This window comes from Pterocles gutturalis, unplaced genomic scaffold (assembly GCF_000699245.1).
Source record: "Pterocles gutturalis isolate BGI_N339 unplaced genomic scaffold, ASM69924v1 scaffold35964, whole genome shotgun sequence".
Lineage (NCBI taxonomy): Eukaryota > Metazoa > Chordata > Aves > Pterocliformes > Pteroclidae > Pterocles > Pterocles gutturalis.
The window spans coordinates 1-14,217 of NW_010129353.1; the positions used below are offsets into that span (position 1 = coordinate 1).

The following is a 14,217-nucleotide window of genomic DNA, read 5'->3' on the forward strand; positions in this document are numbered from 1 at the left end:
ACCCCGCTGTGGGCGCTGCCTTGTTTCCCGAGAGCAGGGCTGCCGCAGGGAGCTGCAGCAAAGCCGGGCTCCTGCGACTGCTCTGCGCTGACCTCTGAATGTCAGCGTGCCGTGAGGGGCTGTCGTTGTCTCCCCCTCTTTGGGGAGTGGAGGTTCAACTAGGGAAAACGGTAGCAAAGCTGATTTTCTGTGACCGCAGCAATGCCAGCGTCTCCCAGAAATAGGGTAAGAATCTACGGCTTTTGGGCGCACTTATGTAAAAAACGAACTGGATCAATTATTTAGGGATGATGAAACTGGAAGTATGTGAAGGCCTTTCGTGTAAAGAAAGCTCTAAACCTGTGCGTTTGAATGTTTTAGAATGTGTGACGTTTGCAGAAATACAGAAAATTTTGAACGAAAACTTGAACAAGAAAACGTGGGAGTAGCCTCTGTGGCCTTTTTAGGTGTCTGAAATTACATTCTATTAATTTTTAGTGGTTCATGCTCTTCAGTGGTTTGAAGACAATTCTCAGCAACAAAATTGGAAATTCCCCTTTTTTCTAATGTATTTCTTTCTGTTCCTCAAAATGGTCAAATATGGCCTTAAATTAGCATTTTAATGTATTTGGGTATATTCATTGTCAGTTATCATTTGAAACCCGAGTTGATATTTTATACAAATTTAATACTTTGTATTAGTGTAGAACTGTTCTAACAAAGCTGTGTTTTTGTTGCATTTTGTCAGTTTGTTACTTTTACTTTAATGGACATCTTGCTCTTTGAATGCTTGTTCATCAGTCAGAAATACAATCTCTGGAATTCTCAGCAAAGCATTTGAAGTTATAATCCCCATAATCCTTGTAAAGCAATTTCATGTGCAGTCTATTTTGAGACTGTCCTGGTTATACTGGTAATGTGTTTCAGTTTTCTAGTCTTATGTTCATTTAATGAATGATTTGATTAGCTTATTTTGATATTTAGTGTATTAAATGATTAAATTAAATTTACACAGTATTCTTCATATATCTTCCCAGTTATAACTATTTATAGAAAGTTATATGAAGTTTATCTAATCCTTTGGTTATGTTGTTGGACTTGGTGGATGGTTGTATGAGTAATGCTGCTTTGAGAATATTAGGTCTGAAGAGACTGATGTCTTTTGACTGCCTCTCCTTGCCATCTGTTGGCTGTTTCCAAGTTTAGAGCTTCTCCTTCTGCAGAAATGTACCCTTTTTGCTTGCAAAATTACTGCCTCAAAATTGTCCCTCTAGAAAAGAAGGAAGATACAAAGAGTCAAACTGATCAAGCATTAAACTGCGAGAAATGTTTATCAATGGTTGTTAAGTCGGTGATTTTATAACAGAGCAGGCATCAAGCAACCTCAAAGAAACAATGTGTTTTATGAAAATTAAATTTTATTAAAACATGACTCTTATTATATTTTATTTTAAAAAATCACAAACAACAAAACCAAAACCCAACACCTTGCATTGTTCCCAGAAACTTTTTTTTACCATTAGAGCTGTGTAAGAGTACATGATGTAAAAGGAATGATAAAAAATAAACAACAGAGAGGATGTAGTCTAATGTTATAGAAGATTTCTGAAGTTCAATTTTAGTGCATTCAACTCTGTTTGATAGTTCCTGTTTAACTGTTAGGTGTTACACCTATTTTTTTTCCCCTCTCCCCAGCAGAAAAATAGAGAAAGTATCTTTTATCTTGCTTATCTAGACTTGCTTCAGACCTTAGTCTTTAATAACAACTTATTGGAATGTCTAATTAGGGAGATGTCTAAAAATCCAAATTTCTGCTAAAACTCTTGGGCTCATGATGGCTGGATGGTGATAGTGTGGCCTAATGGATGAATAGAGTGGTGGTTGTTTGTTTTGGTTTTTTGGTTGCCAGAAAAAACACTTGTATTCTTCTTTTGCCTTTTTTTTTTTTTTTTTTAATCAAATACAGGTCAGACTGGCTTTATGATAAGGTTTAGCCTTGATATACCCAAGAAAATTAAATAACATGATAGATGGTACTGTGCAGATTAATGCCACAAAAATCTGTCTTAATGGTTCAATTATACCAGTTGTTGCCCTGCGAAGTTCCACCATTTATATACTTTCAGTGTTAAACTTGACTTCTAATAATATTTTGGGGACACAATATAATTTTTGTAAATACAATTGCAGGAATGAAGTGGAAGCCAGCTGAATTCTCTTGTGCGCTACTGAGACGAAATGACATTCATGTTTATGATGAATGGAAGTCATGGCAGCACCTAACATGGGAGGGAAAGACGTGAATGGACAATGTGGCGTGACTCGTTCAGACTGCAAATCTTCTGCCTGCTTATGGCAGTGCTGGCTGTTGTGGTGCTGGTCCATAACTTTTTTCAGTTAGAGGTAAGTGGAGCCTGTTTCTTTGCCAAGAGGGCTTGAGCAACATTATTCCCCTTTGAGTGTGTGGTTAGAATTGTGACTGATAGCGCTTAGCTACAACTTGGAATCACAGAAAATTCAAACTCGAACGGACATCTGGAGGTATTTGATCCAACACCCTCCTCAAAGGGTTAACTTCAAAGTTGGCGTGGATTGCGCAAAGTATTGCTGAGTTGAGTTTTGACAGCTTTCAAGGTTTCACAACTTGCTTGGGCAGTGTGTTGCAGTGCTGCACTGCTCTCATAGGGAAGAATGTTTCTGGGGCAGGAAGAAGTGGCCTCTTGACCTTTTAGTGTGCACTTCTGACTTCAGTTCTTCTGTAAGTCCCCTTTAGGTTGTGAATGACTGCAGTTAGATCCCCTCTCAGTCTCCTCCAGACTTGGGGAAAAAAAAAAAAAAAAAAAGTCTGGTTCCCTTAGCATCTCCTTTTGGTCATGTACCCCAGTCCCCTAATCAGCTGATCTCTCCAGTTTGACTCTGATATGGGATGTGCAAAAACCAGACACAGTGTTCTAGATATGGCTTCACCAAGGACAGGTTGAGGGGAATTATCACTTTCCTCTATCATCTGGTTATGCTCTCGTTAATTCATTGCCACGCTATTCTGTTGACACATGATCAGTTTGCTGTCCGCCAGAATCCCTGGGCCTCTTTCTGCAGAGTGGTTAGATAGCTAGTTGATCTCCAACCTGTACTGATGCAACTTTTCTTTGCCTTTTCTTTTTTCCCTCTGCTGTGTCTGACTTGAGTATTTCTTCATTTTAATTGTCAATTTAGCGCAGAGCTACTTTCATATTGCATTAGTCAGTAATTCCAGACTAAAGTCAAGACAGAGAATGATGGACAATTGGTTCCAGGGTGCCTTGGAGGCTTACCCTGTGTGTTGACTGCCTTCCTGGCCAGACCATCCAGTGCGGCATTTGGTGGGTGAGCATAATAATGCTTAACCTACTACCTCATTAAAATCTAGCTCTTTTATGCATATCATCCAATCAGTAATTGCTTTCTGCTTTTAAGTTGTATGCATCCTACTTGCAGAGTCTTTTTTTCTCCTGGCTAATGGAGCCCAAATGAAATGATACAAAATGTGAGCTGTAATCATAGAACCATACAATGGTCTGGGTTGGAAGGGACCTTAGAGATCATCTAGTTCCAACCCCCCTGCCACGGTCAGGGACACCCTCCACTAGCCCAGGTTGCTCAAAGCCTCATCCAGCCTGGCCTTGAACTCCTCCAGGGATGGGACATCCACAGCTTCTCTGGGCAACCTCTTCCAGTGCCTCACCACCCTCACAGTAATGAATCTCTTTCTAATATCTAGTCTAAATCTGCCCTCTTCCTGTTTAAATCCATTACCCTCGTCCTGTTGCTGCATGCCCTTGTGAAAAGTCCCTCCCCAGCTTTCCAGTAGGCCCCCTTCAGGTACTGTAAAATCCCCTCTCACTCCCAAAAAGATACAGTTAAGTTGGAAGAGGTTCAGATGAGGTCAAGGAAGATGCTTGAGAGGTCTAAAATCACAAGTGGCACAGGATCAATAACTAAAGAATGAATGGTTGTTGCCTATTCCAGTACTAGTGGAGACTTTAAATAAAAACTGCAGATGTCAAATTCAAAGGAAGCAGAGAGGGGGGGGGGTTTATGGATTGCAGCAAAGCTACAGAAGTCCTTGCAGTAAGACTGTGTAACTGCTAAAAGCATATATTCAAAATGTCTGGATGAATTCATAGAAGAAAAATCCTTTAGGTGATAATAAATCTTAAATATGCCAACCCTAGTGTTTAATAAGCCTCCAAGCCATAAAGTCCTAGAAACTGGATTAAGCCTTCAGGAGGAAGTATCACAACATATTTAGCCTGTATTCTTTTCCCACATACCTGCTGTTGGAAACTACTGGAAATCAAAATACTGTGTTTGATGGACCTTTGGTTTGAATTAGCATTATCATTTTTGTGTATCATAGAAGGTAGCTTTTCTTTTGTTGTCTTTCTCTGCGTTCTTTTGGCCCAGGATGTTGCATGAAGAACAGTTTTGATATTTTGAATCTTAGACTATTTTCTTTCTTTTTTAAAATTACATTTCTTAGAGAAAAGGGCTCTGGCAGACCTTTGAGAGTGAAATGAAAAATGCATTATGGGTGTTCACTCTGTTCTTTTTCTTGCCACTATTCACAATAAGAATCTACGTGGTTTTGCTGACCTTTACATATCTGATATTCCAAACTCAGTTGTGTTGCTGGTAAATCTTTACGCTGTAACATGCAACTCTAACCTCTTTTGTTGTTTTGACTTTTCTGAATGGACCTGCTCTGGTGTTTGTCTCTGTCTTTGGTATAGATTTTGAGGCAGTCTAGTATAGGTATCTATGCTGATTCTTTTCAGTCAGAGATCAAAGCCAGAAAAAGTCTTAGAAAGCTTTCACAGAATCTCTGTAACCAAATCCGTTCAGGCTCTGCAGGGAAGGCTTATTGTTGGTTACTGTTGAAAACATGATTATAAATGCATCAGACATGCTTCTCGTCCCCAAATCATCTAACCTAGCTGTCTAAAGCAAAAGACCTAAGGCAATTATCAGCTAGTCCCCAGCTAGCCTCCCTGCTTTTTCTCTTTAGGATTTTATACTTTTTCATGTTGGAATCTTCACTCTTGAATTCTTGAGCTACTAAGGATACCTTTTCAACAGTTCTACCCATGTCAGAGTTTTATTTTGCTTACCTTGTGTTTAAAAGTAAAAAAATCAAGCTGTCCACAAAACATTTGATAGTGTGTTTATTGTTTAATTTGCTTTTTAGTATGGAATAAGTGCTCCCTTGAGGTCCACAGCTGACCATTGCATTGTAGTACCAGAAGAAATTTATTATTATTTTATTATATGTTTTTTGCAAACACAGCCAGTGAGATAAAATATTCAATAGTTTTCCACTAAGTACCAGGTTGTTGCTGAGGAGCAACGTCATACCTTTACGATACAGGAGAGTTTGTATATTTGTACCAATTGCCTTTAGAGCAACAACCACTTCAGGATTGATTGTGAGCATTCTTTAATTTAAAAGCATTTAGAAAAGAGAGTGTATAGGGAGAGGGGAAGTTTCTTGTAAGGATGAAGGAATGGTGTGTGGAATAAAACAGCTGAAACTGAGCAAAAGAACTATGTAACAAAGTTTTTTATTCTTGCTGCTAAATTGTAGGTCCCTACGAAAGATAACTGCATCAGCTTATTCGAATACAAACAAAAAAATCCCCTTGGGAATTGCATTCAAAATCAAGACCCCTGGGATGGAGTATATATGGAAATAAGCAAAGCAGGGCAAGTGTTATTCAATGTGGAGATTGTGTTAAAAATAAAAGAATCTGTGTATAAGATATGGGAAGAGGACTCTTGAGAAATCTTGAGAAATGCTTTTTGTCTGCCCTGCTTGAAGAAATCTTATTTTGTTTTGGCTGTTAACTAGAGTAGAGACCCCACAGTTCTGCATGGGCTCAGTGTGACTTCTTAACATACAGGAACCAGAGAGATTTGGAAATGCCTGTGAAAGAGATGGCAGGGAATGGAGTAGGGACAGACTAAGCTATTAATCCACCTCAGGGCAAGCCATGTGTATCCTTAGGGATAGGAGAGCTTGAGCACTTGTTTGGAGATGAGCCTGGTAAGCACTTAAAAAAGGAAGATTATTTGGAAAGCTTTTATGTTCCAGTCAAGGATCTTTGGTCTATTCATTGACTCTGAAGCTTTCCCTGCCTTAACTGAAAAATGGAATCTCTGTAGCATTTTCTACTGTGAATAGCATACATGTTGTAGTTTACTTTCACACATAAGCTTGTAATTCTGCAATAATACGTGGGAGAGGGTTGTAATGATGAACAAGGATGTTACAGAAAGAATGGTCCTTCAGGATGTTGAGGAAGCTCTGGTTTTACCTTCATAGAGTTTGGTGTTTTTTTTTCCCTTGAAGATTGACTGAGGAAATATTTGTGGTATGATCTTTTCTTCTTAATGGATCATAATGTAGAGATGCTGGAGTGAAGTGACAGTGCTTGTCCAGGACCTCAGCTGCATACAAGTGAAGAGCTGTGGCCTGGTGCTTTGCTAAGAAGGCTGGGTGGACTGCTTTAGAGAGATGGAATTAAGTTCTCTGCTCTGTTTTCTGAATGTATGAGTTTGTTGGCTTCATGTTCTCTGCACCCTTTTCCACTGAAAGATATAGGTATGCACTTGGAAAGACTTCAGAAAGGCTAGCTAGGCCATAAGCGACATCTGCATCTCAGACAGAAAGACTGGGTTAAAAACCCTATAGAAATTTATAAATGATTAAAAATAGTGATATGTCTGTTTTTAAGGCCTTCTGAGATTGCCGTCTCTCTTCTTCATTTGAAAGGACTTTTTTTCTATTCCCCATCCCCCTCCTTGAAGTACCAGCCATTGAAGAAACAACTGAAATACAGAAACTTTTGAGACCTTACACTGAACACAAGAATTAATCAAACACACATATTCTCCCTCTCCACCCTTACTTAGGAAAATGGTTAAATATTTTTGCTGACAGAGACAGCTTATTGGATGCATCAAAATATATAGCTTTTAAAAATATTTTCATGAAGTATTTTCTGTGTCATGTATATGCATGAGCAAGTGAAAAGAAGAAGCTGTGAAGGCATCAAAAAATAGAACCAAGGCTTAATTCAGGAATGTGTGTAGGCAAGATTTAAAGTAGATCCATGCCTGAAATTAGTTCTTAGCTTTGCCTGAAATTTATTGGGTTAATAAAAGTAATGTGTAGTGATAAGTTTGCATTTTTGCCTGCTATGATGCAAAATAGAAATAATTATGAATTACCTCAGATGGTCTTCAGGGAAAATTTGTTAAATACTGGGTGGAAATGTAAAACAGAAGGAAAAACTTCCATTGTGATAATACCATTTTTTGTGTCCATGGATACTTGCCAATTTCCATGGTATAGTTAAAATGTAACCTATTACAATTTCAGATTTTATCGTTGACATGGATATCAAACAGAGAAGATTCTGTGTATCCATCCTACATCCTCGTGTGCTCATTATCCTTTTAAGCTGATCAAAACCAACCTCTTACGTAACAAGCTTCAAAAGCCTGTGTGTTTCTATTGCTTGTTAGGTTTACCTTTCTTCTAAAAAAGTGTATTGAATCCCTGTGGTGTTCAAATTAATTTAATATACTGGCAAATTCAAATAAAATGTAGTGGGGGAGAAACTACTTAGTATGTACACGTACCCAGGTGATATTTCAATGGACTAAGAAAGGTTTATAAGAATAAATAAGGCTTTAATGTAATTGCTGGGAATTTTAGTACATTACTGAGCAGTTAATTATGGAGGAAGTACACAGAAAATACTAGGAAGTAAGTACAATGATCTTTTAAAAAATCTCAAGTAGCATAGTTTTAATTTTTTAGCAATCTTTCACATCTAAACTAGCATATTCTCTGATACCATGTGAATGGTACACTATATAGTTTCAATTTTTGCTTGAAAAAATGATTTTACATATTTTGCTTCTCTGTGGAATACGAGCATGGGTATGTTCTACACTATACACCTGACAGTTAAGTACTCATTAACTGCTGATTTTGTGCATATTTGAGGTGTAAGTTTGGGTTTCCTGATTAGAAATCTCACAGGTAGCTCTGGAGTCTTAGACTGCTATTTTAAAAATTTTCCTAATGCAAACCTGCAAAATTGTGCAATGTCATGAAGAAGATGCTATTTCTGCAGTCATTTGCATAAAAATAGTTTTGGACACTGATCTCAAGTTACAGCAGAAGCCCCCTCTCTTTGTTTAGCATTGTATTTAGATATAGATTTTAAAATCTTAAGAATAAACCACTTTTATTTTTACCTGCTTAGCCCTAGCTTGTCCTGGACTATTTTACTTGCCCACCAGTTCATTAATTCATTGCCCCTGAAGCATTCCTTTCTTTTCTTACAATCTGCACATTACAGGGAAACCTGCATTTCAGATAATTAGATAAGAAGCAATGTGAGTGTGACCAGATAAATGACTACAGCTGCTACATGCAGCAGACTTCTCTAGAAGGCATGTGCAGGGGGTGCATCAGCTTCATCTGCAGTGTAATGTCTCAAAGAAACCCTATTTCCTTGCATTATATTCGGCAGCTACTAGACCTCATTGTGCTGGAAGACTAAAATGTTACTACAGTAAGAAAATTTAACAGCAAGTTCTAGCTCATGTTTAATCATATGACCTTTTGTAATTTTTTTCATGGTGCTGATATTTACAGAATAAGCTGGTAGGCAAAATACTGCCACAGAAAATATTTGGCCTGATTTATATAAAATCCTCTTTTCCAGAGCAGGGTAAGCACAGGTTGCTCACCTGTTTCCTTAGAAAGCCCATGGTCAAAGTAATAGACTTGTGTCTTCTAGTAAAGTTGCTTCATTTGGTCAACTTCAAAGCTCTGTAAAGCAAAGCCCAGTTCTTGGGATCACTTCCTGACAGAGCATCCGTTATTCATAGTGTTTAATTTAATAGCAGTTTCAGGTAATCTTTTTCCTCCACAGCACCTGGATGATGACACAGTTTCAGGATCAAATTGGATAACAGAAAACAATCTCCAGCATTCTCTGTCACAGACAACCAAAACTACTAGGAAGCCTTACTGTGGTTATAAGCAGCAGAATTTGTCCAAAAGAGAACAAGCGGAACAGGAATCGTTACTTGCTGCAATACAGTGGCCAAAACCCCCTGATCGCAGAATTGCCTTTGTAGAAAGCACTGATCCTGCACATAGTGACTTTGTGATTGTGAAACCCAGTGGGTTCTTCAAGGTGGGCGATCAGTTAGAAGTGCTTGTTCATATGAAAGATTTCCAAGGAAAACCCAAGCAGCATGGTGGAGACTATCTACAGGCACGAATTCACTCTCCTCTGCTGAAAGCTGGAGCAACAGGAAGGATTGTAGATTGCCATAATGGCCTTTACAAAGTCTTCTTTACTTTGCTTTGGCCAGGAGAGGTCAAAGTTTCTGTGTCACTTGTCCATCCGAGTGAAGCAGTCCAAGTCCTCCTGCGTTTACGAGAAGAAAGGCCAGACAGGGTCTATTTCAAAAGCTCATTCAAGTCTGGGAGGTATTCGGAAACTACTGAGTGCAACATTTGCTTGTCTGGAGATCTCCCCGTCTGTAACTTCACAGATCTCTACACAGGTGAGCCGTGGTTCTGTTATAAGCCTCGAAAACTGTCTTGTGCCAGCCGAATCAGCCATGCCAAGGGTGGATATCAAAAAGGTCTTCTGACACAAGAGGAAAGCCTCTTTTTCCAAAGGTATGTATGTTGTTGAATTTATATATACACTCAGTCAAGTAATGTGTGTTTTTTTAATAAAAACTTTAGGTTATTGGTGAAATATAACAGATGGCCTCAGAGGGGTGTCATGGTTTAAACCCATCTGGCAATGTGCACCAGGCAGCCACTCACTCTCTCCTCCCCCACCCTGGTGGGCGCGGGAGGAGAATCGAGAGAAAAAAAGGTAAAACTTCATGGGGTTGAGGCAAGGACAAGGAGGGATCACTCACTAGTTATGGGCGAAACAGACTTGACTTGGGGGGAAAAAAGCATCAGTTAAATTTGTTACCACTCAAATGAGAGTAGGATAACAAGAAATAGAACCACATCTTAAAAAGACACTCTTGCCTCTACCCTTCCCTTCCTCTTCGGCTCAAAGACTTTACTCCCCATTTCTCTGCCTCCTGCCCCGCAGCAGCAGAGGAGGATGGGGAATGGAGGTTGTGGTCAGTCTGTCAAACCTTGCCGCTCCTTCCTCTTCACACACTCTTCCCCTCTTCAGCGTGGGGTCCCTCCCACAGGAGACAGTCCTCCATGAACTTCTCCAACATGAGTCCTTCCCACAGGCTGCAGTTCTTCACGGACTGCTCCGGCATGGGTCCCTCCCCTGGAGTCACAGCCTCCTTTGGGCACAGCCACCTGCTCTGATGTGGGGTAGTTCATGGGCTGCCAGTGTATCTTTGCTCCACCATTACCCTCCATGGCTGCAGGGGCACAGCTGCTGTCTCCCCATGGGCTGCAGGGGAATCTCTGCTCCAGCACACCTCCTCTCCCTCCTTTCCTCACTGACCTTGGTGTCTGTGTAGTTGTTTCTCCCACATCACACTCCTTTCTTTGCTGCAGGTTCTTTCGCTGGCTCCTGAAGAGTTCCTGGTGCTGGGGCTGGGCCAACCAATCCCTGCCCAGATCCAGGGCCACGTTGCTCCCCTCTCCCCACCATGTGTTTTGCCCCTCTTAACTGTGTTATCACAGAGGTGAGACCACCATTGCTGGTTGTCTCAGCCTTGGCCAGAGGCAGGTCCGACTTGGAGCTGGGGAAGCTTCTTGCAGCTTCTCACAGGAGCCACCCTTGTAGCCCCTCCCCTGCTACCAAAACCCCACCACACAGACCCAGTACAAGGAGGTGTGTATCTGCAGGAACCGGTGTTTGATGTGAGTTGTTGAATATTCTCTTCCCTTCCATTCAGGTGTGCAAGAACACAAAAATCTTCAACTAAAGAGATTTGGAGTGTAGTTGTCTCTATGCTTTGAATTCAACCCTGGTACACCTGCTAAATTTCACAAGAGCATGCTGTCTAAATCTGGTGGTGGATTGGGGGACTGTTTCCTTATTTTTTTTTCTGCCTTTCTCTCCAAAAAAGGTGTTGAAGGAAAGTGTTTCAGCAGTATGTTCCCTTGAGGCTTAAATTGATTAGATTTTAGAGTAACAGCTACAAATAGTTTAATTAGGAAAGTGCATGTTTGTAACTGAAGACTGGAAATCAAGAGTAAATATTATTAGAATTGGTTTTTGGCTATTCCTTATCAAGTTTGTAAGTGGGTCTTTTGACTTTCTGTTTCTCAGGCAGTTCATCTGCAAAATATGGCTGATATTGATTGGTGATGGTTTCAAAATGGGAGTGTTTTGATTTGTTTTTTGTTTGTTTTGTTCAGCTCTGAGATCTGTGGCTGAAATGGCTTATAGAAATTCCAAATAATTACTTAAATAGATAAAAACATTTAGATAGGGATTCTCTTTAAAACAGCAACAAAAGACAGAACAATAGCTTAGTATTAAATCTCTGCATCTGTTACAGCTGTACAATAGTGATGTGTGTCCAACACAGAATGATCAGAATCCATTGATGTCCACAAAAAATGTCCTTCTGAGGTCTCTTGGAGTTTAGGGGGGATGAGCTTTGTTTCTGTATTCAGCAAATTGCTGTCTTACTGGAGGACCTTATTACTGGAGATCTCTGAAGTTGGTTGGACATCAGCTGGTACTACTGTCTCTCCCAGAGGCAGGACACACCACTGCTAGCCTAGTCTAGACCTACAGCTGCAGGTCTTGGTGATGCTGGATTGCTGCAAGCTCCGCTATGTCCTGTGGAGCAGGCTGTAGAATTACAGGGGCTGAAAGCAGTGGCAAGCACTTGTAGAGAGGTGGCATTGCTGGGAGCTGCTGCTGCAGCATACCCTTTCAAGTGGTTTGACTCCTGGCAGTGGTACCTGGACCACAAGTTGGGAACTTCCCATCTTTGTGGCAAATCCCCCAAAGCTTCTTGCAGACCTCTGATGGGTTGATAGCTTTATGTAGGTTTGTACCAGTAAAAGTGTGCACAAGATTTGTGTCCTAGTGCTATGGTAGTGGTCTCAAGGAAATTAATACAGAATGAATTCAGCTATAGGAAGTAGAGTAAACTTAACATAAAAAATTCTTGTTGTGGGTCCTATGTGCTTATTTAAAGTGGGTTAAGAAAAAATGAGATTAATATTATCTTCAAATTTTACAGCCTTACTATATTATTATTATACATTTTTGTTCAAGTGATGTGAATATCAAAAGGCCAATACTCTCCAGAGGACCTGATTCAGTGATTGTGAAGCCCAAGACATTTACAGGTAAAGTGAACTTTATGAGATCCTTGTTTGTAATTTATAATTAAATTTATAAAAAGAACAGCAGGCATGAGGTAATAATTGACTTGTTTGTTTACATAGCATGGAACAGAAATTAACTTCTAAATTTGTATTGAGAAGATGAAGGCTTTTGGATGTTACTGTAAAACAAGTTCAGTACTAATAACAAAATTGTCTAAAGTTACATACATAAATGGGATTTTTAGCAAAATAATAATAATAATGAAAAATAATGAAATAGTTTGTTCTCTTGTCTTTTTTTCTGGCGCTTACTTAGAGATGTAAAATGTTTTACAGAAACTGCTCACCAAACTCTCAAGTTAATCTAGCAAAACTGGCTGTGGGGTGTTTCTTAATTTCTTTAATTAATAATTTTGTCTAACAGATTTTGACTATATGTATTTAAGTATTACTATCATTTGTGATACCGCAGGATGTCAGAACCTACACTTGCGGACCAGAACCTAATTGTTCTGTACCCTGTCTGAAAAGAGAACAAAGAGCCAGTCTGTACTAAGTTAGTTTTTAGAGGTTTTATCTCATTCATATCCATGTGCACGCTTTTTATGCCTCTAAAAATCCTGCATAAAATGTGATACAAAGAGAATTCTTAATTGAGAGCTATTCAGATTTTTTTTTTTTTAAAGTTGTAGGAGACTTTGAAGGTAGAGTTCCTGACCTGAGCAATAAGGTCTTCTTAACAGAAAACAGCCTACAGCATGTTTTACTGTTAGCTTTGCTGTTCACTAAAAAAATAGATTGCTGCTATTAGGACAGCAGTGCTTCTCTGCCCTGTCTTTCTCCAGATCCTTTAGGTGATGTGGGTTTTTTTGCTTTTTCTGTCTTATATATTTCCTTGCAGAAATGGCTTCAAATTTGAAATTCAATTATATCACCCTTTTTTCAGGAATTACAGATGATCAAAGCCTGCCTCATTTCTTGAGGATTAATGCTGGGTTAGAAAGGGTTGATAGGAGTAGCACAGTATTCCTCAGGGAAATTCCTTCTAAGAAGAACAGTCTCTGAATAAATAAACTTAATACATTGGTATAATGATCATGAATGTATGGATTTTTTTAGTATTGATGGCACACTTAAATGAATTCTGCTGCTGCCGTTGTTTCTGCACATACCTTTCTGTTTGGCAGTAAATGTAATCCAATTGATTTTTAAAACTTTATTTCTCTTTATTTTTTTCTATTCCTGGTTTGTACCTATACAGATTGGAGCTTTTACTCTCTTCTATAAAATCCAAAAGTAATGGCTTTCTGAATTCTGGGGCCGTACTGCACACAGATGTGAAGTGCTGGCGTTAGGTTTAGTGGGAGACACCAAAAAGTTGTTCTAGTACCATTTTTATATATTTTCATACATAGTCCAAGAATCAATTTAAAAGGCAAAAAATTGAAATGTTTTTATATCAAGACTTAAGAGACATACAGTATCTTTAATTATGTGACCATATGAAGGGTTTTTTCCTTTTCTTTGTAGGATTCCTGTTTCATATGTTTTGGATGAGTCAACATCACTAGTTGGGTTTTTTTCTCTTCCGTCATTGTCCCTGTTGCCTGATTTAAAGAATCATCTAAAGATAAAATTTTCTAATGGGTTTTTCTGTGGTACTCATGATCATAGTCTGTGTGTTATACAAACATAATAGTAGTTTGCTTTTTACAGTGTCCCTGTGAGGTCTGCTGATGTTAATCACAGAGAATATTGTATACAAACAGTGAGACCAAAAATGCCTATTAGGAATGGGTGTTTAAAGATGCATATGGCCTGATTTTTGAGTGTTTAGAATTTGGCTTCACCTGTGTTATAATGAAGCATCTACTAGAGGATGCTTC

At 39.1% G+C, this 14,217-nt stretch overlaps 1 protein-coding gene across 1 annotated transcript; it reads left to right on the forward strand.

The window, feature by feature from the left end:
* Positions 1–2,289: 2,289 nt before the first annotated feature.
* LOC104460032 (NXPE family member 3-like) lies at positions 2,290–12,352 on the forward strand (the record flags this gene model as incomplete). The annotated part of the gene is made up of 3 exons (XM_010079924.1): positions 2,290–2,382; positions 8,970–9,730; positions 12,279–12,352. Coding segments are annotated over exons 1-3 (928 nt in total), but the record flags the coding sequence as incomplete, so codon positions are not given.
* Positions 12,353–14,217: the final 1,865 nt, after the last annotated feature.